Source organism: Sinocyclocheilus grahami, unplaced genomic scaffold (genome assembly GCF_001515645.1).
Source record: "Sinocyclocheilus grahami isolate Dianchi unplaced genomic scaffold, SAMN03320097.WGS_v1.1 scaffold121.1, whole genome shotgun sequence".
In the NCBI taxonomy this organism is placed as follows: Eukaryota; Metazoa; Chordata; class Actinopteri; order Cypriniformes; family Cyprinidae; genus Sinocyclocheilus; species Sinocyclocheilus grahami.
The window spans coordinates 890,337-911,082 of record NW_015505300.1 but is presented as its reverse complement, the minus strand read 5'-3'; the positions used below and the strand labels follow the sequence as shown (position 1 = coordinate 911,082).

The 20,746-nt window shown below is 41.3% G+C and overlaps 4 protein-coding genes across 6 annotated transcripts in view; 2 read left to right on the top strand and 2 right to left on the bottom strand.

The window, feature by feature from the left end:
• fbxl7 (F-box and leucine-rich repeat protein 7) overlaps positions 1-6,956 on the bottom strand; it is a 45,038-nt gene extending 38,082 nt beyond the window's left edge. The window contains exon 1 of the mRNA XM_016278387.1: positions 6,571-6,956. Coding sequence (XP_016133873.1) covers positions 6,571-6,607 — 37 coding nt within the window. The 5' untranslated portion in view covers positions 6,608-6,956. The remainder of the gene's footprint in view (positions 1-6,570) is intronic.
• Positions 6,957-8,132: 1,176 nt separating this feature from the next.
• LOC107589835 (UPF0415 protein C7orf25 homolog) lies at positions 8,133-11,415 on the top strand. Of its 2 annotated transcripts, none has more exons than XM_016278384.1 (2): positions 8,133-8,207; positions 9,555-11,415. In XM_016278384.1, exon 2 carries the CDS (start codon positions 9,573-9,575, stop codon positions 10,881-10,883), a length of 1,311 nt encoding a protein of 436 aa, XP_016133870.1. In that variant the 5' UTR covers positions 8,133-8,207; positions 9,555-9,572; the 3' UTR covers positions 10,884-11,415. The 2 variants fall into 2 exon arrangements, with proteins under 2 accessions (XP_016133870.1, XP_016133871.1); XM_016278385.1 differs by lacking the exon at positions 8,133-8,207 and adding an exon at positions 8,237-8,315.
• Positions 11,416-12,046: 631 nt separating this feature from the next.
• On the top strand, positions 12,047-18,656 carry LOC107589833 (ras-related protein Ral-A-like). 2 transcript variants are annotated; one of them, XM_016278382.1, is made up of 5 exons: positions 12,047-12,454; positions 15,505-15,608; positions 15,691-15,899; positions 16,034-16,208; positions 16,792-18,656. In XM_016278382.1, exons 2-5 carry the CDS (start codon positions 15,507-15,509, stop codon positions 16,912-16,914), a joined length of 609 nt encoding a protein of 202 aa, XP_016133868.1. In that variant the 5' UTR covers positions 12,047-12,454; positions 15,505-15,506; the 3' UTR covers positions 16,915-18,656. The 2 variants fall into 2 exon arrangements, with proteins under 2 accessions (XP_016133868.1, XP_016133867.1); XM_016278381.1 differs by having other exon boundaries at positions 15,417-15,608.
• A 111-nt stretch (positions 18,657-18,767) lies between these two features.
• Positions 18,768-20,550, bottom strand: LOC107589834 (M-phase-specific PLK1-interacting protein-like). Its single transcript, XM_016278383.1, has 2 exons — positions 20,090-20,550; positions 18,768-19,861 (listed from the first exon to the last, which is right to left on the bottom strand). Exons 1-2 carry the CDS (start codon positions 20,423-20,425, stop codon positions 19,664-19,666), a joined length of 534 nt encoding a protein of 177 aa, XP_016133869.1. The 5' UTR covers positions 20,426-20,550; the 3' UTR covers positions 18,768-19,663.
• Between the last annotated feature and the right edge of the window lie 196 nt (positions 20,551-20,746).

Below are 20,746 nucleotides of genomic sequence, written 5' to 3'. Positions count from 1 at the left end.
TGTTGACGCAGAAACGCATCTTTCAATGCGTCCGTCCTTTCGATTGGTTCGCAGCGATCGACCTCAGGGTCGACTGGGAAAAGAGCAAACTCTCCCCGGTGCAGAGGATATCTTTTCTCGGCATGGAGCCGGACTCGGTCAACCTCTCGGCACGTCTCTCAGTAGAACGTGCACAGTCGATGCTGAACTGCCTGGGGTCCTTCCAGTGCAAGACGGCGGTTCCACTGAAACAGTTTTAGAGGCTCCTGGGGCATATGGCAACCGAAGCCGCTGTCACGCCGCTAGGGTTGCATCATATGAGACCACTTCAGCGTTGGCTTCATGACCGGGTCCAGAGATGGGCATGGCACGGCACTTACCGGGTTTCTGTCACCCCGTTCTGCCGTCAGACCTTCAGCCCGTGGGCAGATCTTGCCTTTCTTCGGACAGGGGTGTCCCTTGGGCAAGTATCCAGGCATGTTGTTGTGTCAACAGATGCCTCTGCCAGGGGCTGGGGTGCCATGTGCAATGGGAATGCAGCTGCGGGGCTCCGGCCAGGGCCCCGATTGCAGTGGCATATTAATTGCCTCGAGTTGCAAGCAGTATGGCTGGCTCTGTGCTGCATCAAATCGCTGCTACACGACAAGCATGTGCTGGTCCGTACGGACAACACTGCGACCGTTGCGTACATCAACCACCAGGGCGGTCTACGCTCCCGTCGCATGTCGCAACTCGCCCGCCATCTCCTCCTCTGGAGTCAGAAGCATCTGAGGTCGCTTCGCGCCGTTCACATCCCAGGCGAGCTCAATCGTGCAGCCGACGAGCTCTCATGTCAGCCCGCCCTTCCGGGAGAATGGCGACTCCCCCCCGAGACAGTCCAGCTGATTTGGAGGCACTTTGGGGACGCTCAGGTAGACCTGTTTTCCTCCCCAGACACGTCCCATTGCCAGTTGTTTTACTCCCTGGCTGAGGGGACCCTCGGCACGGACGCACTGGCGTGCAGCTGGCCTCGGGGCCTACGCAAATATGCGTTTCCCACAGTGAGCCTTCTCGCACAGACACTGTGCAAGGTCAGGGAGGACGAGGAGCAGGTCCTCTTGGTGGCGCCATACTGGCCCAGTCGGACTTGGTTCCCCGAGGTTGCGCGCTGCGCACTCAGACCCCACCCTAGGACGCGCGGCCTCCCGGGTTTGGTCCCTGTGTTCCACTTCGCTGCCCCACTGCGGGTACGTCGGTGGTCTCCCTAGTCCCGCTAGTTCGGTCGCTGGGGGCCTGGTTAGCCCTCCCCAGGCCGTCTCGCTGGCTCCTGAGAACCATCAGACTCGGCTACGCGATTCAGTTCGCCCGGCGCCCTCCCAAGTTCAGGGGCATTCGGTTCACCTCTGTGCCGGACAAGGATGCTCCTGTCTTGCGTGCAGAGATCGCGGTCCTGCTAGCGAAGGACGCGATACAGCCGGTCCCTCCAGCCGAGATGAGGTCGGGCTTCTACAGCCCATCCTTCATCGTACCCAAGAAAGGCGGTGGGTTACGACCGATCCTGGACCTGCGCGTACTGAACCGGGCCCTTCACAAGCTCCCGTTCAGGATGTTGACGCAGAAACGCATCTTTCAATGCGTCCGTCCTTTCGATTGGTTTGCAGCGGTCGACCTCAAGGACGCGTACTTTCATGTCTCGATTCTCCCTCGACACAGACCGTTTCTCCGCTTTGCGTTCGAAGGGCGAGCATATCAGTACAAGGTCCTCCCCTTCGGGCTATCCCTGTCGCCTCGTGTCTTCACCAAGGTCGTGGAGGCAGCCCTCGTTCCATTGAGGGAAGCGGGCATTCGCGTTCTCAACTACCTCGATGACTGGCTCATGCTGGCCCAGTCCCGAGCGCAGTTGTGCGAACACAGGGATATGGTGCTCAGTCACCTCAGCCGATTGGGGCTTCGGGTCAACTGGGAAAAGAGCAAACTCTCTCCGGTGCAGAGGATCTCTTTTCTCGGCATGGAGCTGGACTCGGTCAACCTCTCAGCACGTTTCTCAGTAGAGCGCGCGCAGTCGATGCTGAACTGCCTGGGGTCCTTCCAGTGCAAGACGGCGGTTCCACTGAAACAATTTCAGAGGCTCCTGGGGCATATGGCATCCGCAGCCGCTGTTACGCCGCTCGGGTTGCTTCATATGAGACCGCTTCAGCGTTGGCTTCACGACCGGGTCCCGAGATGGGCATGGGGACACGGCACTTACCGGGTTTCTGTTACCCCGTTCTGCCGTCAGACCCTCAGCCCATGGACAGATCTTGCCTTTCTTCGGACAGGGGTGTCCCTTATCCAGGCATCCAGGCATGTTGTTGTGTCAACAGATGCCTCTGCCAGGGGCTGGGGTGCCATGTGCAATGGGAATGCAGCTCTGGTCGGCTGGTCGGGGCCCCGACTGCAGTGGCATATCAACTGCCTCGAGTTGCAAGCAGTATGGCTGGCTCTGCGCCGCTTCAAATCGCTGCTGCACGACAAGCATGTACTGGTCCGTATGGACAACACTGTGACCGTTGCGTACATCAACCACCAGGGCGGTCTACGCTCCCGTCGCATGTCGCAACTCGCCCGCCATCTCCTCCTCTGGAGTCAGAAGCATCTGAGGTCGCTTCGCGCCGTTCACATCCCAGGCGAGCTCAATCGTGCAGCCGACGAGCTCTCACGTCAGCCCGCCCTTCCGGGAGAATGGCGACTCCACCCCGAGACAGTCCAGCTGATTTGGAGACGCTTTGGGGACGCTCAGGTAGACCTGTTTGCCTCCCCGGATACGCCCCATTGCCAGTGGTTTTACTCCCTGGCCGAGGGACCCCTCGGCACGGACGCACTGGCGTGCAGCTGGCCTCGGGGCCTACGCAAATATGCGTTTCCCCCAGTGAGCCTTCTCGCACAGACACTGTGCAAGGTCAGGGAGGACGAGGAGCAGGTTCTCCTGGTAGCGCCATACTGGCCCAGTCGGACTTGGTTCCCCGAACTGAAGCTCCTCGCGATAGCCCCTCCTTGGCAAATTCCTCTGAGGAGGGATCTCCTTTCCCAGAGAGGGGGCACCCTCTGGCACCCGCGTCCGGACTTGTGGAATCTTCACTTATGGTCCCTGGACGGGACACGGAGGCTCTAGGTGGGCTACCTCCAGCGGTAGTAAACACTGTAACGAGAGGGGCGGGGGCGAGAGCCGTGGGAACAGAGCGAGGCCGGTGGAGCTGAAGTGGAACCTGTTCGTCGATTGGTGCTCTTCCCGCCGGAAAGACCCCCGTAGATGCCCGATCGGAGTCGTGCTTTTTTTCTTGCAGGATGAGTTGGAGAAAGTGTATGTTACCGCCATTGGCATCACGAGGCAGTAGACGGTAAGTCTTTGGGGAAGCACGACTTGGTCATGTAGTCTCGGCTCCTCAGTGAAAAACTGATGTACGTTTGCACACGCTCTCCTTTTATACCCGCACTGCGGGGCGGGGTGCGCGTGGCGAAACACGCACGCCAACTGTCATTGGCTTGTTTTGTTTACACTCAAAGGTGATTGGGCTCTCGGGCGAGATCCCAATTCGTCAGTCACGACTGACATAACGTCTCCGTTCCCTCCTTCAGGGAACGAGGGTTATACAAGTAACCGAGACGATACTGTATGCAAACATCAGAACTGCTTCTATTTAGCATACTTACACATCTGTATGTATATAATGCTCACAATACACAAAACACAGTATGGTTTGTCAACACTTTCTTTTATCTGTCAAGTGTGCACAAATAACAAATGACTGTGTAATGTTCAAAAGAAGTGAATGCGACAGGGTTCACCAAATCTTATGATAAATGCCAGGCATTCTTTTTCTGTCCATCACAAACTTAGAATAACAAACCAGATGCCTCCCACAGATACTCCCCAATGGCAGGGACAAGAAAAAAATGAAAGCTGAAGCTTTTTACAACTCACATTGCAGAAAAACTGTGCCCAAATAAACACAGCCCCAGCTAAATTTCATCACATTAAAAAAAATCTATATTATATAAAGATAATCGAAGTTACTAGAGAACTAGAAGCCAAAACAACTTTTTTTTTTTTTTTGGTGATGATGAATTTCTTTGGAATGCTGCATGAGAAAGCCTTTTGTTTTATAATATCTGATAAGTTGATTCCAAATTAGGAAAGACACAACAGTAAACCTAAGCCTCATGTTTCTTCATATTTGCAATTTGATTAGTTGTGCTGATTCCTCTTTGTTTCTGATTTATTTTGAATCGACACAGCCAATAACCAGCAGGACAAATGTATTTCTGGTTTTTGGATAACGGTAAACCTAAAACAACAAGCCCTGGTGTGAAAGTTTCCTAAACACTCCTATTTGTTTCAATGGCACTTGAGAGCATCAGGTCACATATGAGGCATGTTTACAGTCTTGATGAGAGTGAAAACACAACCCGAGTTCACATAAGCTTCTATTTTACCATAAATGGCCTGACTGATGGAGCTTCCACATGCTGAGCAAAAAATTTGTTTTGCTCTGTAAACAAACCTGTTTTGCACTAAATAGTCTCCCAGTGATATCACTTAAGTCATTTCAGGCCAGTTTTTTTTAATGATCAGTGAAATCAGTGAACCAAAGTGGAATCTGCTCAGACACTAACCTTGAATGCAACGTCTGGTCACAACACATGCATTGTTTATTGTTCATTGTCTCTGAAGAATGTGCTTCATTGCTGATGAGATTAATTGACTGAACTATTGCCATAGATCCTCAACCATACTCACATGAAATTTGAAAAAATAAGCAAGTGCTTTTTAAGATTATGGAGACAACTCTGAATACAGGCCTACTTTATGAGGAGCAAGGTATTCATAATAAAAACAGAGTGTAGGTTAACTGATACCTTTTTATATGCAAGGTACAAATGTTACATTGAAAGACGCTCTAAACCAGTTCCAAAGATTGCAGTGTTACAATTACAAAAAAGCCTTCAACCAACCAAACAGGTACTATGCTCATCTATGTGACTGAACACTTACAAAAATAAAGGCCCATTTAGCAGTATTATTAGGTGTAGGCTTGATTTATTTTGTTATCATTCACTATACATTTGACTGGTTTCCTTTGGATTACTTATTTGGGTTAAAAATGGTTGCCCTGGAATAGATCCAGGACATCCTGGTTTTATTTTGAGGAAGAAAACATGGTCTTTGACTGTGACTCTCTCTGTTAGAGGTTCATATATTCGTCAAATTAAACACGAACAAACATTTGCTTTAATGCATCCATGATGCATTAAATCCTCATACTGTATTTTTTGTAAAACAATTGCTGAAAATAAAAACTGGTTCTCTTGAAAAACATCTCATAAGTGAGACTAGAACAAACAACACTTAACATGGAAAAGTGCACATTTACTATTTGTTGGCTAACAAATTGCAGGTTATAATGTAGTGCATTTGAATGCAACAGACATCATCTTGTCTAACTATGTTCAATTAAATCAAGGGAGGTCCTAAGTAGAAATAACTAATCTAATCAGTAATAAGTGATCTAATCAGCAGAAAACATCAACATTGTAAGAACCTCAACAGTGAAGGATAACAGCAAACATTGCAAAAGATATGTGATATGTGAAATATGTAAATTGGAGAGCTGCTTGCATGTGGGGAGTTCTTGGTTTTTTTCACTGAATGCCAGTCTTGAGGCCAAACCTGGACCTTCCAGAGAAATCTGGTGTGCTGTAAAAGACCACAAGCCTCTCACGCAGCCAAGAACTCACTCTGTGAGAGCAAAATCTCTGGCATGAATGCTCATGGTTATTAAGACATGATCAGTAGCAACCTTCAGCATCCATATTTTTAATGGATGGTCTCTGGCCTGGCCTCTAATCACTGTCATATACCCATACGTTGGGAAAAATGCAGAAATCTGCCCACAAGCTAAGATGATAGTTTGTGTTAGGCCATGATTCCTAGCTTATTAAAGCACACACACCCTGCATTGATGGTTACTTTAGTAAAACCAGTCAGCTTGCATCGTGCACTCTGATGTTGGCACACACTCGCTTCTTATTAGCTCCAAACCCAAGCCTCTTAAGTTCTCATAAATTATTTTATGAGAATTTAAGAATATTTTTTTAAAGCAGCAACAAAATCTTCTTTTTGTCTTTGACAAAAGGTAAACAGAGAAGGATATCAGTCCTTTCATGTGCATTTATTTTTAAGCAGAAACTTAAAATGAGTTGGAAGACAAAAAAATGTATATAAGGCACTAAATAATATATTATAAATACTTAGATTTGTAGCAAGATTTGTTAAGCATAAACAACAAAAATCTCAAACACTAAAAACAATGAATAATGTTACATACATTTACATTTCTTTTAAGCATGCTTTAAGGAAGGATGACATTCTGAGGTGTGAATTCTATCAAAACAGAAAATGACAAGTATGCACTGGAATATAGTTGATACAAGAGATTGCTGCAAGGCTCCTGTTGCCCACAAAGAATAAGGGGGAATAGTGACGTTGACACAACTATGGCTGCTGTACACCGAGATTTAGCAGCGGAAAAGCAGCACTGTGGCTGGCTGTGAGAGTTTGTTTCTGGCACTCACCTTCGCTCCCGCTCTGTTTCCCATTGTTCGCACCCATCCTGTGGAATGCATAATCTACAGTCTGCGCTCCGGAAAAGTATCCATATGCGTAAAACACGTACGACTAAAGAAAAGATGTGATGAAAATCCGCCAAAGACTGCTTTCAGATACAGTTCGATCCTGTAATGCAACTACAAAAGTAGAAATAACAGCAAAAGTCTGAGCAACAATTATGCAATCGGTTAAAACAATCCACAAATGACAGTTTAAAAACTGTATTACTTCAGATACAGTGTTGGTTGTGCATTTTCTTCATGTTAAAGGCTCTTCGTCTCCATACAGCGCGTAGTCATCCAAAGGAGAGACTGGAAACCAGATACATGTTGCGTCAGGAGCACGCATACGCTCTTGCAGAATCTGTTACCATGAATACAGTTCAGCGTCTGCTGCGAGCGCGAGTCACTTTAATATCCTCCCTCTTTGTTGATCAGTAACGCAGTGCTTTTAAAGCCACGATGCCTAATGTTATGGCAGGCTGTTTTAACATGCATTGTTGAATAAAAACTATTTTTTATTACCATTACCTATTTTGAATTGCTCGTTATCCCCCGATTTTACTATAGCTATTCACTATGTAATAGGCTAAAGCATGTTTATTTATACTCAAGCAGATATGTATCTATTTATTAATATTTATATTTTAAGCATTCTTTGCTATAATAAGCTAAGAATTTCATACACAATGTTTATTCAAAGTGCTTTATATAAAAGTGGTCATATAAAAGTGATTTTCAAAGTCAGGTTACATAAGAAACTTTATAAATTATTATTAATTAATTCATCTGAACTTTTTCAATCAAAAATGATCTCAAATTATCTTAAAAATCTTATTCCAGTAATAGCAAATTTGATATTTTATTTTATGTTATCTATATTTATATGAACTATACTTATCTCAATATAATTATAAATAAATATTCTATTGTTACTACAAATTACACATTTTTGCCACTCACTCTATTCATGTCTGACTAATATTGCTCAGACCTATTTTAGTTTTACTAGTAACTATTTATTAGTACTTATTTCTTAGATACTGTACATAAAATAGTTGCTATCTATCATTTGGTATTATTTATTAAAAACTAGAACATATTAGGCACTAACGTATATTCCAGTAGTTATTAGTAACAGACTGAATCTCAGTAGTAAGATTTTGATTGAACTATAAAACTTAGTCATTACATTATTAGTTATAAGAGCTTTTTTACTTGTCATGAGATAAAAAGAAAAAAAAGGAAAAATAATAGTAACATGGAAATGCTAGTTATTTTAAAATAATACATTTTTAAATGGTTTGCCATGGCGATTATTTTTAAACTAAATGTCAAATGAATGCACTGCATGGAGGAATACGTGAAGAAAATTGCCAGTGCCTGTAAAATAGACTAATATGTATGTATACAATACAAAACATATCTTCAAAATATAAATAAAAAATCCCTAATTTGTACACTACTGTAACTCACTAGCAATTCATAACCTCCAAGCTAGGTGGCGACACAAACTCATCATGACAGCACTATTTTCTTCTACTTCGTGGTTGAAAAGCGTCAGCCCAAAACAGAAGAGGCAGAACTTGAACCTGTATGCTGCTGTAAGTATTTCACAGTTTCCGGATAGGCTAACTTAGTTTTTTTTTTTCACCTTAACGGTCAGCTGTTATTCTTCTCTTATTTAAAGCAAACAGGAAGAAGTGTCACTGGTATGTAACGTTACTGTAGAAAACCATGGCTGTAATCAAGCAAGCTAACAAGCCCATGCATTTATGACCCGGTGTGTAGAAACAACGTGATAATCTGGGCTCTGATTGATATTCTCGTAAGGCTAATATCTTTCTTTATAGATGCATTATGCAGTAGTGCTTCGTTAAAACCACGCCTTAGCGAATTTAACGTTACCTTAGCGAACCTTCTTTAATGCTCATGCGAGTACTATGATTTTTGTTTCTTCAGCTACTTAAAGTGTTCGTGTATTCTGCTTCTGGATATTTTTTTTATATCTGGTGTATTTTAAAAATCTCATTTAATTAATAAAATCTAGAAAATTCTAGGTTACAAACGCCCGAGATGATTTAAAGCGACAGTTCACCCAAAAATGGAAATTTGCTGAAAATGTACTTCTCCTCAGGCAATTCAAGACGTAGATGAGCAACTTTCTTCATCTGAACAGATTATTATTTTTTTTTGTAGAAAATTAGCATTACATCACTTGCTCACCAATGGATCCTCTGCAGAATGGGTGCCGTCAGAATGAGAGTCCAAACAGCTGATAAAAACATCACAATAATCCACAAGTAATCCACACGACTCTAGTCCATCAAACAATGTTTTGTGAGGTAAAAAAGCTGCATATTTGGAAGAAACAAATCCATCATTAATGTATTTTAACTATAAACCATTGCTTCTGGCCAAAATAATCTAAAATCCATAATAAAACTTCCTCCAATGAAAAATTCTCATCTCAAAATCAACCACCATGTTTGCTTAGAACTGTTTTGGCTTGTAAATGGTGCTTGATCTGTACATATTTATCTCCTGATACAGATGAGACGATTTTTTTACTAAATCAAGCAAAATGGATGGATAGATAGAGGACTCGTGTAAAAATGTCTTGAATTTTTTTACTTCAAACAAGCATTTCTTTGTTTCACAAGACATTAATTGATGGGCTGGAGTAATGTGGATTATTGCGATCTTTTTATTAGCTGTTTGAACTCGACATTTGTAAGCAAGTGATGTAATGCTAAATTTCTCTAAATCTGTTCTGATGAAGAAACTCATCTATGTCTTAGATGGCCTAAATCTGTACATTTTCAGATTGTCAATTTTGGTTGAACTACTCCTCTAAGCATTAGGTGTTATTTATAAATGTAGTATACAAACATATGTTGTCTTACAGCTCTGTGGTCATTATGTAAGCCTTTTTCTTTTTCATTCTGTAGGAATAATGTTCAACAGCAATGGCTACTTACAACACACTGCAGGACCGGATCAGAGTATCCAAGGAGCTACTTGAGCGAGTGGACAAGATTTGCAGTCGACAAGTCCGTGAGGTTGAGGGACGTGCTAAACTGTGCAGTAAGCTGCGGGCTGAGCTCAAATTCCTGCAGAAGGTAGAGGCCGGCAAGGTTGTGATCAAGGAGTCCCACCTGCAAAGTACCAATCTCACTCACCTGAGGGCCATCGTCGAATCAGCCGAGAATCTAGAAAATGTGGTGAGTGTCCTGCATGTGTTCGCCTACGAGGGCCCTGATGGCCAGAAGCAGACGTTGGTGGTCGACGTGGTGGCGAACGGTGGACACACTTGGGTGAAAGCCATCGGGCGCAAGGCGGAGGCACTGCACAACATCTGGCAAGGTCGTGGCCAGTACGGGGATAAAAGTGTGATACGACAAGCAGAAGATTTCCTTGAGGCCAGTCGGCAGCAGCCTGTGCAGTACAGCAACCCTCACATTATATTTGCTTTCTACAATGGGGTCTCCAGTCCTATGGCAGACAAGCTCAAAGAGATGGGCATATCTGTGAGAGGTGACATTGTTGCTGTTAATACGATGATCGGAGGTGGAGAAGAGGAAGAGAACGAAGACAGTGAAGACAAACATGGTTGTGTGGAAGAGGACCAGGAGGGAGAGAATGGAGCTTTGGTTGAGGAAGAAGAGGAAGTTGATGACGACGACAGTGATGATACAGACCTTATGCACACCCGTGTTGATCGAGACACCATTGTGGCCAGCCTTGCCTTCCCCACTGAAGTGAAGGTGGACGTGTGCAACAGGGTGAACCTTGACATCACCACTTTGATCACGTACGTGTCGTCCCTCAGCCACGGCAACTGTCACTTCACTTTTAAGGAAGTGGTGCTGACGGAGCAGGCTGCACAGGAGCGCCAAGAGAAGGTCCTGCCCCGGCTGGAGGAGTTCATGAAGGAAAAAGAGCTGTTTGCTTGTCATTCTGCGGTTGAGGATTTCCGTGTGATCTTGGATACGTTAGGAGGCCCGGGAGAAAAATCCCGAGCCAAGGAGCTGCTGGCCAGGCTTAAAGTAGTTCCGGATCAGCCATCTGAGCGCACCAAACGCTTAGTTACGAGCTCAAAGGTGAACCATAGATCACTGATGATCTTTGGGACAGGGGACACCTTGCAGGCCATCACTATGACTGCGAATAGTGGATTCGTTCGCGCTGCTGCTAACCAGGGTGTGCGATACAGCGTGTTCATCCACCAACCTCGCGCTCTCACTGAGGGGAAAGAATGGAGAGCAACTCCAATATGACTGAAGGGCTTTAAAAGACATATGTCAGGAGGTTATTGTATAAGATATGGACAGAGTTATATTGTATGAGAAATGGTTAGAGTTATCATTCTTAAATATCATTCTTAAAGCCAGACACTCGTTAGAGGCACTACTGTTTAGTCGCAAATAAATTGCATGGCTGGTTGGATACAGACACTCAGCAATCTTTATGTAAACTCAGTGAGCTTAGTGCCTCGAATGTATTTCAATGCAAAGCCAGCAGAGATGTCAAATTAACCAAATGTATGATTATATCAAAAATAGAGTGTCAAAACAGTGTTTAAACAGAGGCATATACTTTTTTTCCCAAAGCTCTCAACTACATGCCTCAGGGTCTTATTAGTATTATTATTTTTTTCCAATTTATTTTCTTTTCACAAACCTGAATATTAAACCAGTTAGTCTGGTCACATCAATTTTCATAAGAGTACCAAATAAACACTCTTCAAATGACTTTACCTCATGAAGAATATGTCCTTGTGATTCCCTGATGTTATATTGTATTACTGTAAAATGTTTGCAATATAAAGACATTTATAATATATCCATTTCAAATAAATGGCTTTCTTTTGAACTTTTCATTCATTTAAGATTCCTGAAAGAAATGTATCATGGTTTCCACAAAAATACTGAGCAGCAGTTATCAACACTGATAATGATAATGTTTCTCAGCACCAATCAGAATGATTTCTGACAGATCATGTGACAATGAAGACGGCTGCTAAAATGATATTTATTAATATCAAAACAAGTGACATTTATTTAAAAAACGGCACACTTTTCTCAAAATTAATTTTTAAAGAATAAGACACTTTCTGGTTGTGAAAGACGTTTATTGTTAATATGAACTACATCTGTGCTTATTCTGCTAGGTCACCTGTGAGAACTTGAGGGGAACCGACTTCACAGAGCCATGAATCTTGAGAACGATTGATTGAAAATCAAATTTAAATAAAAAACTATTTATTTGTAGACACGTCATGGCATGAAATGTTGCAGATTGAGATAAATATTTTAATATTTCATAAAATAACTTCTTGTTTTAGTTATGAATCTATTTAAGAGGAACTAGAAAGTGACTGATATCACTGGCCTTCAGTAAGAGACACAAGAGGCAGGCAGTACTGTACAGTTACCCAGGAGACCTCTAGGCGCACACTTTTCTTATGGAGGTGACGTCGTAAAACATAACATGCTAGTTTGAGTCTGTACTGTACACCCGATACTGTAGACGTATCATCGACAAGAAGCACCGGAATTACAAAAAGTTTTAAAACAACACTAACACTATTTGGAGTTGAGAAGGAAATCTATGACGGAGACGTAACCCATCGAGTTATGTGGCATTATTTAACACGTTCAGATCTTAGCATATACGATACATATTTTCTTTGTTTACAAGTAACTGTAGTCTGCGTGAAGACCAAGCCCAGCCAGCCGAAGCTGTCAGTAGTGCTGCTCCCTTCTGAGTCATGAACTGAAGCAAAACAAATCTGCCGGTTAGCAGCAAAGCTAACAAGACGTCGAACACGCGAGTGCCTCTTAATTTGGTAAGTATCTGATGTGTACACACTTTTATTGTAACAGCATTGTTTACTTTTGTTAGATGGTTTGATATAACGTACAGCCACGTTCTAAGCTCTCAAGCAGTACGTTTTTCCTGTTAGCGCTGGAGTGCTAAAACCAAATCGTCCCTTAAACAAGGAAGTGGCTGTCAGTATTTAAATATAAGTTAACTGGAAAATCACTCGTGATTTTACTTCAGAGTGCTCGCGAACTACTACAGCCCCTCGTGTATCATTTCGACACAGAGTTAGCGTGCTAGCTCAGCAGCAGTCATTAGCTGTATCAATAGGAATCAACTTTCTGAATCTATGTGGTCGGCGATCCCCTTTTTGAATGATAGGACCCACCCCTGTATTAGAATTAGTCACTCTCTAGCGGCTATTGAGTGAATTAATTCAATCCACGCGAGTCTTGCTTTTCTAGTAAATGACTGAACGAACGGAACAGTTGTCAAAGATCACGCGCATGTATTGTAGCCGTTGTTCAGTTGTTATGGAATGGTTCACGACCTTAAGTTAGTTTATTTATTTGCCATAGCAGTATGTCCTCCGCTGTCCGCACCCTGATCATAAAATATATTTGCATATTTACATTATAGTGAATCTCACAGCACATATTTTAGATTTTAAATTATGCTGCTACTGCATATGAAGGCCGTTCGAGAACCTGTGTAACTATTCATATCGTAGGCTATCTACACTGTCAGAATATTGTAGCTTTAGGGGTACAAAAAATGGAATGGACAACTTTGTGCTTTATCTACCTATCCATCCATCTATATATAGAGAGAGAGAGAGAGAGAGAATTAATTCAATCCACGCGAGTCTTGCTTTTCTAGTAAATGACTGTACGAACGGAACAGTTGTCAAAGATCACGCGCATGTATTGTAGCCGTTGTTCAGTTGTTATGGAATGGTTCACGACCTTAAGTTAGTTTATTTATTTGCCATAGCAGTATGTCCTCCGCTGTCCGCACCCTGATCATAAAATATATTTGCATATTTACATTATAGTGAATCTCACAGCACATATTTTAGATTTTAAATTATGCTGCTACTGCATATGAAGGCCGTTCGAGAACCTGTGTAACTATTCATATCGTAGGCTATCTACACTGTCAGAATATTGTAGCTTTAGGGGTACAAAAAATGGAATGGACAACTTTGTGCTTTATCTACCTATCCATCCATCTATATATAGAGAGAGAGAGAGAGAGAGAGAGAGGGGTTTTGCATTTAATTATCATTTACATGCATTATACTCAGCCATAATGCTTGGTCTGTTTTGAAAGGCTAATGAGTAAATATACCGCTATAATGACAGACAATGTTCATTTTGAAGCACATGATATCTTTTGATAAGGTGCTCTCACTTGTTTTCTCTGACCTTGCAATCTTTATGAATTAACAAAAGGTCCTTTCATCGTATTCAAAAAAGTAGTTCAAAACCATAGTCTTTGGTTCAGAAATATTAACTTCACTTTATGCCATATTGCAACCCTGTAACATTCTCATGTTATTAGAATGAACCAGGGCCACAAACAAAAGCCTACTGAGGCACCTTTATAGAAATATGATGCCCCATTAGTCATAGCTGATTTAAATTTTCCATTTCCATTTTTTTTCTGACTCTTTGCACCAGCAGGCTTGTTAATGTGGCGTTAATCATGTGGAAGCAGTCAACAACTGCATAACTAGCCACACCCTCTCTGTATACACCACAGAAGAGCTGTGTAAACCGAGTAAACCTAATACAACTGCTGTTGTTAGCAGTCTGCAATTGAGTCAACAGGAATCCTATACTATTGTGTAGTGACTCCGCCCATGATTTCAGTCCTACTGAGGCACCTTTATAGAAATATGATGCCCCATTAGTCATAGCTGATTTAAATTTTCCATTTCCATTTTTTTTCTGACTCTTTGCACCAGCAGGCTTGTTAATGTGGCGTTAATCATGTGGAAGCAGTCAACGATACTGCATAACTAGCCACACCCTCTCTGTATACACCACAGAAGAGCTGTGTAAACCGAGTAAACCTAATACAACTGCTGTTGTTAGCAGTCTGCAATTAAGTCAACAGGAATCCTATACTATTGTGCTATTGTGTATAGTGACTCCGCCCATGATTTCAGGTTTTTTTTGTATATACTTATTACATACAATCGGATTACACCTATGACCTATAGTCTCACACAATCTGGACAGTTGCCTGATATTGAGTATTATCTCTAAGTGATTTATTTGGCTATATATAATCCATTGATTACATTTAATAGGAAGGTTTAAAGGGGTGTTCTCCCGAAAAATTAAAATTCTGTCATCATTTACTCACTATGTGATTCCCAACCTGTATGACTTTATTCTTCTGTGGAACATAAAAAATTATATTTGGAGAAATGTCCCAGTGGTTGGTTGTCCATACAATGGAATTAAATGGTCACCAAAACTGTTTGGCTATCAACATTCTTCCAAATTCCACAGAATAAAGTCGTGCAGGTACGACATGAGGGTGAGTAAATGATGACAGAACTTACATTTTTGGGCAAACCGTCAACAGTTCTTTAGGAGAATTGATGAGTTTGTGTTTTTGCTTTATTCTAATGAGCAGTGATGTCAGTGTCAGTTAGGAAGAGAACCGACAAATGCTGTGCTAGCTTTCATGAAAAGCCTCATTGTTTTAGCATTTTCTTAGGGGACCGAGAAGAAAGTAGGCCTGTGTTATCATCATCATAAGCAGGGTGAATGTTGGGAACAAGACAAAGCTGATAATTCATAAGTAACACTCCAAACATGTTTGACTCACTTGAAAGGGTGCAGGTATATTATTTGTAATGAATGATGGTAATTGTTCTTGTATGACTAAAAGAGTTGCTGCTGTACATAAAACACCAGTCTTATACAATTATAACCACAAAAGCTTAAACATCTGCTCTGTTCTTCTCTAAGTTCTTCCTTACAGGGTTCCCTTAATACCCATCTACCTCTAATTTTTCACTACTTCACTGCACTGCCACCCATCTCTGATTGCCTGAAGCCATGGCTGCTAACAGGAACGCTTTGGCCCTTCACAAAGTGATAATGGTGGGCAGCGGTGGCGTGGGCAAGTCAGCACTAACACTGCAATTCATGTATGATGAGGTAAGACTTAATATTTAGGAATTTCACATCATGTGTAAATTGAGGTTAACCACAAAGTATAATTATGCTGATCTCTTTCAAGTTTGTGGAAGACTATGAGCCCACCAAAGCTGACAGCTACAGAAAAAAGGTGGTTCTGGATGGAGAGGAGGTCCAGATCGACATCCTCGACACAGCAGGACAGGAGGACTACGCTGCCATTCGGGACAACTACTTCCGCAGCGGAGAGGGATTTCTCTGCGTGTTCTCCATCACAGAATCTGAATCCTTTGCTGCTACTGCTGATTTCAGGTAGAGAGATGACTTTGAAACTGGTGATTAACACAATACTGGTCTTGCACAGTATAAGACAAAAGCTTGGCTAATTATCATGTTCATGCAGCAAACCATATCCGGAGTTCTCTCATTTTACCTCTGAACTTTAGAGAACAGATCCTTCGGGTGAAGGAGGAGGAGAACGTACCTTTCCTGCTGGTGGGAAATAAATCAGATTTGGAGGACCGACGGCAAGTCGGTGTGGAGGAGGCCAAGGCCAGAGCAGATCAGTGGGCAGTCAGCTACGTCGAGACTTCTGCCAAAACCCGTGCCAACGTAGATAAGGTAGGCCTTACAAAAACTGGTTTGGCAACCATTACATCTAATACTTTATGGGATAGTTCACCCAAAAATGAAGAGAGTAATTTATTCACCTACATGTTGTTTCAAGCCTGTATGACATTTTCTTCTGTGTAATTTAAAAGATATTTTGAAGAAAGTTCAAACAAAACAAAAAAATCTAAATTTAAAATTTGTAATCTATTTATTTACACCCTTTTTCTGTGATTAATCGCACACTTCATGAAATTAAGCATATACCATTTATCTTGTTTCAAATGTTTATTTTGTTATCATTTGCTATATCCAGTAATTTAGCTTTAATTGCATTAAATTCTTTTAATGCATTTTTAAGGATTGTAAAATTACAAACGTTGACAGTTGGCCCCCACAGACTTTTAGATGCAAACATTCTTCAAAATATCTTTTGTGCTTCACAGAAGAAAGCCCGTCAGTTATACAGGTTTGAATGACCCGAATGCGAGTAAACGATGACAAATTTTCATTTATGGGTGAACTATCCCTTCACTATGCAATCAGTATTAGCAGAACTAATGATACATTCATACAACCTTTGTAATCTCTCCAGGTGTTTTTTGATCTCATGCGTGAAATCAGAGCCAGAAAAATGGAAGATGGCAAAGAGAAAAATGGGAAAAAGAAGAGGAAAAGTTTGGCAAAGAGAATTCGAGAAAGATGTTGCATTTTATAATGACTGGGTCACACTTTAACACTAACATCTCTTCTCTACCCTTCCACTGCTTCCAAAAAAATCCATCAGGTTTCATAACACTCCAGGCAAAAATGTTGGAGATCATAGGCTACAGCCTGTGTCTGTTTCTCGTTGTTGTTTCTCAATGGGTATAAAAGGGCAGAACATCAGAAATGCATTAAAATGACAAAAGGTATCAAAGGTCTTACATATCAGATAAGAACATTTCTCCACTCAAGCACACCATAACTACTATAATCATTTTAACTTGTAACTAGATTGTTCACTTTAGTTGCTTTTAGTTGAATGTGAGTACATTGAGTGCTAAACACTAACACTGTAGGAAAAATACTACTACTCCGAACTATTTGTTAGCAAGTTCACGGTGTGTTTTGAGGATTTAAACCTCCTGTTCTGTTTTACTTCTTAAAATAAAGCCTTAATATTAGAGTATACAAAAATGTTGGGTGTTAAGCCACATAAATGCTTTTAGGTAATTTTCAAAAAGAAAATTATAGCTATATATCTTTGCCTAACATAGGCAATGCTACATATTTCCCAAGCAAATATACAAATTATTAAAAATATCTAGCCTAATAAATTCAGGAATCAATGGAATTTATTCTTAATTGGCTTTTTACCAAAACCTTCTTTGAATTCAAAGTTTAAAATGTAAAAGCCCATGCATTTCAGAAAAGCTGGCACTGTCCATTATTTCATTTTAATATCCTAAGTCTAATAGTGCACCAAACTCATTCCTAATCTCTTCTTTAAACTCATATACATAAAATATTTGTAGTCAAAAGGGCTTATTCACTCATCCCTGTGTGTGTGGCACCAGATTTAGAGGTTTGTTTTGTGCTATCTAGGGGTCCCAAATAACACAGATTTTACGATTTAGAAATGAGAGCGTCATCTAGCTTGAGTTGACTTTACTGTGAAAATAGGTCGGAATGTTTTATTACACAGACTGAATTGTGTACTTTATCATAACTTGTATGCAACTGAATATTTCTTGCTACGTTTATCTTTTTTAAATTTTCTATTGTAAATTAAAATTTTCTGAATTTTGTTCTTTTAAGGGGAAGAGAATATTGCGAAATCATACTCGCTCATACTAAAACTAAGAAACGCTAAGGGCTGGACACAATCTGCATTTCAGACACCTGGTCCTGCTGGCTGGAGTAAAAAAAGAATCGTCACCCTTTGATGAATGGTTTTGAATAAGCACATCCATGTGTAAATACATGTGAGGTTGACAGTTTATTTCCACATTACTATTTTGTATTCTTTTGCAGCTAAAACTACACTGTTTCTTTTAAATGCTAACTCTGCCACTGTCTTTACCCAAATCTTTGTGTGCACTGGCATATGCAAGTTTTTCTTTCCCTCCGTTTAATCAGTCATAGTGGGTTACTATTCCTCAACAAGCTCTTGATTGGTCTGTTTGTGTGGTAAGCGTGCTATTTGGCAATGATGCTGACATATCAACAGCTGATGCTTCAAGTGACCCATCATTACTTTTAAAGAGTGACTGTCTTTGAGCGCAAAAAAAAAAGTTTACAATACATGACAATTTTAATATAAGCCTCTATTGTTCGAGTCTTTCTTATACACTTAGATACACCTTCATTCTATATTTTGGGTGTCTAGTGGCAAAACGCTGAACATGCAGAAATTTGAATTGAAAAAAGGGTAAGGCCAAGTTATAAGCATTCTCGAACTAGCTTACAACCAAGACAGAAAAAAAGACAGCACTGATGTCATGTAATATTACAACAGTAATTATGGTGAATGTAGAATGAAAATGAAATACAAACATTTAAGCATACTGAACTTATAAAATGTTATGTTTCTGTTACATTAATAAAATCTATTTTTGTAGACCTCCAATATGAGATTTATATGGTATATTGTACAGCAAAAACATACCTACAAAAAAAGACCGAATTACAGCTTGCAGAGATGTGTAGTAATGTTACGGTTTTTTATCTACATTATCCATGGTGAGATTGCTTTTGAAGATCTTAAACATGTTTTTAGTAAATAAAGCGTAACAGATTTCAACTTGAAATGGTTTTTGATAAGGACTGTATTGCATTACAACTTTTAATTATATTTGGCTTATTATTCAACAATAGTTCTTTGTGGGCCGTTTATGATTACAATGTCTGTTGCCAGTCCATGTTTTTTTATTTATACAAAAAAGAAAAGATCATAGACTGATAAAACCAAAAAAGTCACCAAAAAAAAAGTCCATAGAAAATTAGTAAAAGGAGCCAAACCTACAAATACTTGACCTGACCTGTTCTAGTTAACATCACACAGTCAATATTGAGAGGTAGATGGATGTGTTGATCAGACATCTTTAGTTAGACTGCATTTTGAGCTTGAAGACATATTCCTCTGAATTCAGTGAAGGATTCGCAAACTCGTCTTGGGAGTGGGCCTGAGATGGCAAACTACTTTGAATAGGCTGCCAGTTACAATAGCACCCCATTTTTATGATCCTGTCGTTGAGGTGCAGATATAAAAGTAAAAGAGAGTGTCTCTTTATACAAGCAAGTACATACGATTTAAAAAAATGTTGTGGAGTCAGTTTCTCAAGAATTATTGCTGGTGAATCCTGCCTCGGGTCCATTGTGTTCGGCTGGCTCCGATTGACTTTAAAAATTTAGTGCACTACTAGTGCACTAAATAAAAAGGACTGTTCAGTGACTTTTCCCTTTCACTGAAGTTAGATAAAGTTTTAATTGTAGTACCTCCCTTGTCTGCTTGTATTGGTTTGTTTGGAGTTGCATTTAGACTGAGCTTGTGTAACTGAGATGGGCTGTAGGTCAGCCCAGGGATCTTGGAGCATTGACGGTTTGTAATATTTTTCCATATCATTTGTCCCTCTCTCCCTGCCATGCGCTGACCCAAATGGAGTGGATGTCCGTGGTGAACCCTTAAGGAGAAAATTGTCATGCAGAAAACGTTAAAACGACCACACTTACTCAGAGACAATAGTGTCCTAACCAACAACAACAAAACAAACGCACGTAAATCGCAGAAATGAATTCGGATTAGAGCAGCAAAATACTGCAAAGAAGCGAAATTACAGCACATAAAACTGTTTAAAAGCTCAAATTGCGCATTAGTATTTTAATTTTGCCCTGGAACGCTAGTGAACTACCTGATATCCAGAGTGTCGTCCGGGACTCTCATACGGCGAGCGTCTGAACGGTGCGCCGCGGGGACTGGGGTTCGATCTGCGCGGTGTGTGGCCCGGAGACTGACCGTCAAAATATTTCCCACCGCCGCCGCCTCTATTACCACCAAACTCTCTCGGTGGGGTATTGGGAGAACTCTGTCCAAATCTAGGTCCAAACGGCGGCGGTGGGGTTGAAAATGCCCACGGAGGCGATGGAAACATACTCCCTGTCCTATCGAAAGCTGGAGGCGGGCTACGGAAGCCCGCTGCCCGTGGACCAGAGCCCTGGCGGGGATGGCGAAACTGTGGTCTTTGCATCGCGTCCTGATAGTTTCCCACTCTGTTTCCTAAACCTCAGAAGACAAATGTAATTATAACGTGACGCTCTTAAACCTGTTTTTCACTTAGCATAACAGAACAGCACAACCCGGAACAAGAATCGTCTCTCGACGGTTATCATTTGAATACGACGTCAGTGAAAGACTCAGTACTGCCGCCTATTCTCCCATACACGCATTTAATCATCGAAAGTACCACTAAACAACAACCATTTAAGACAAAATTTAATGTAGTTCAGACACTCGTTGCCTCAAATATTTTGTAAATAAAGAAAAATTTGTATTTGTTTTGACTACAGCC

Excerpts from the sequence above, each read along its gene's own strand:
- LOC107589835 (XM_016278384.1), top strand. The coding sequence starts at position 9,573 with ATGGCTACTTACAACACACTGCAGGACCGGATCAGAGTATCCAAGGAG.
- LOC107589833 (XM_016278382.1), top strand. The coding sequence starts at position 15,507 with ATGGCTGCTAACAGGAACGCTTTGGCCCTTCACAAAGTGATAATGGTG. Across the intron at positions 15,900-16,033 it reads GCTGCTACTGCTGATTTCAG|AGAACAGATCCTTCGGGTGA; the intron begins GTAGAGAGATGA and ends TCTGAACTTTAG. Across the intron at positions 16,209-16,791 it reads CCCGTGCCAACGTAGATAAG|GTGTTTTTTGATCTCATGCG; the intron begins GTAGGCCTTACA and ends TAATCTCTCCAG.
- LOC107589834 (XM_016278383.1), bottom strand. The coding sequence starts at position 20,425 with ATGCAAAGACCACAGTTTCGCCATCCCCGCCAGGGCTCTGGTCCACGG. Across the intron at positions 19,862-20,089 it reads GACGACACTCTGGATATCAG|GGTTCACCACGGACATCCAC; the intron begins GTAGTTCACTAG and ends TTTCTCCTTAAG.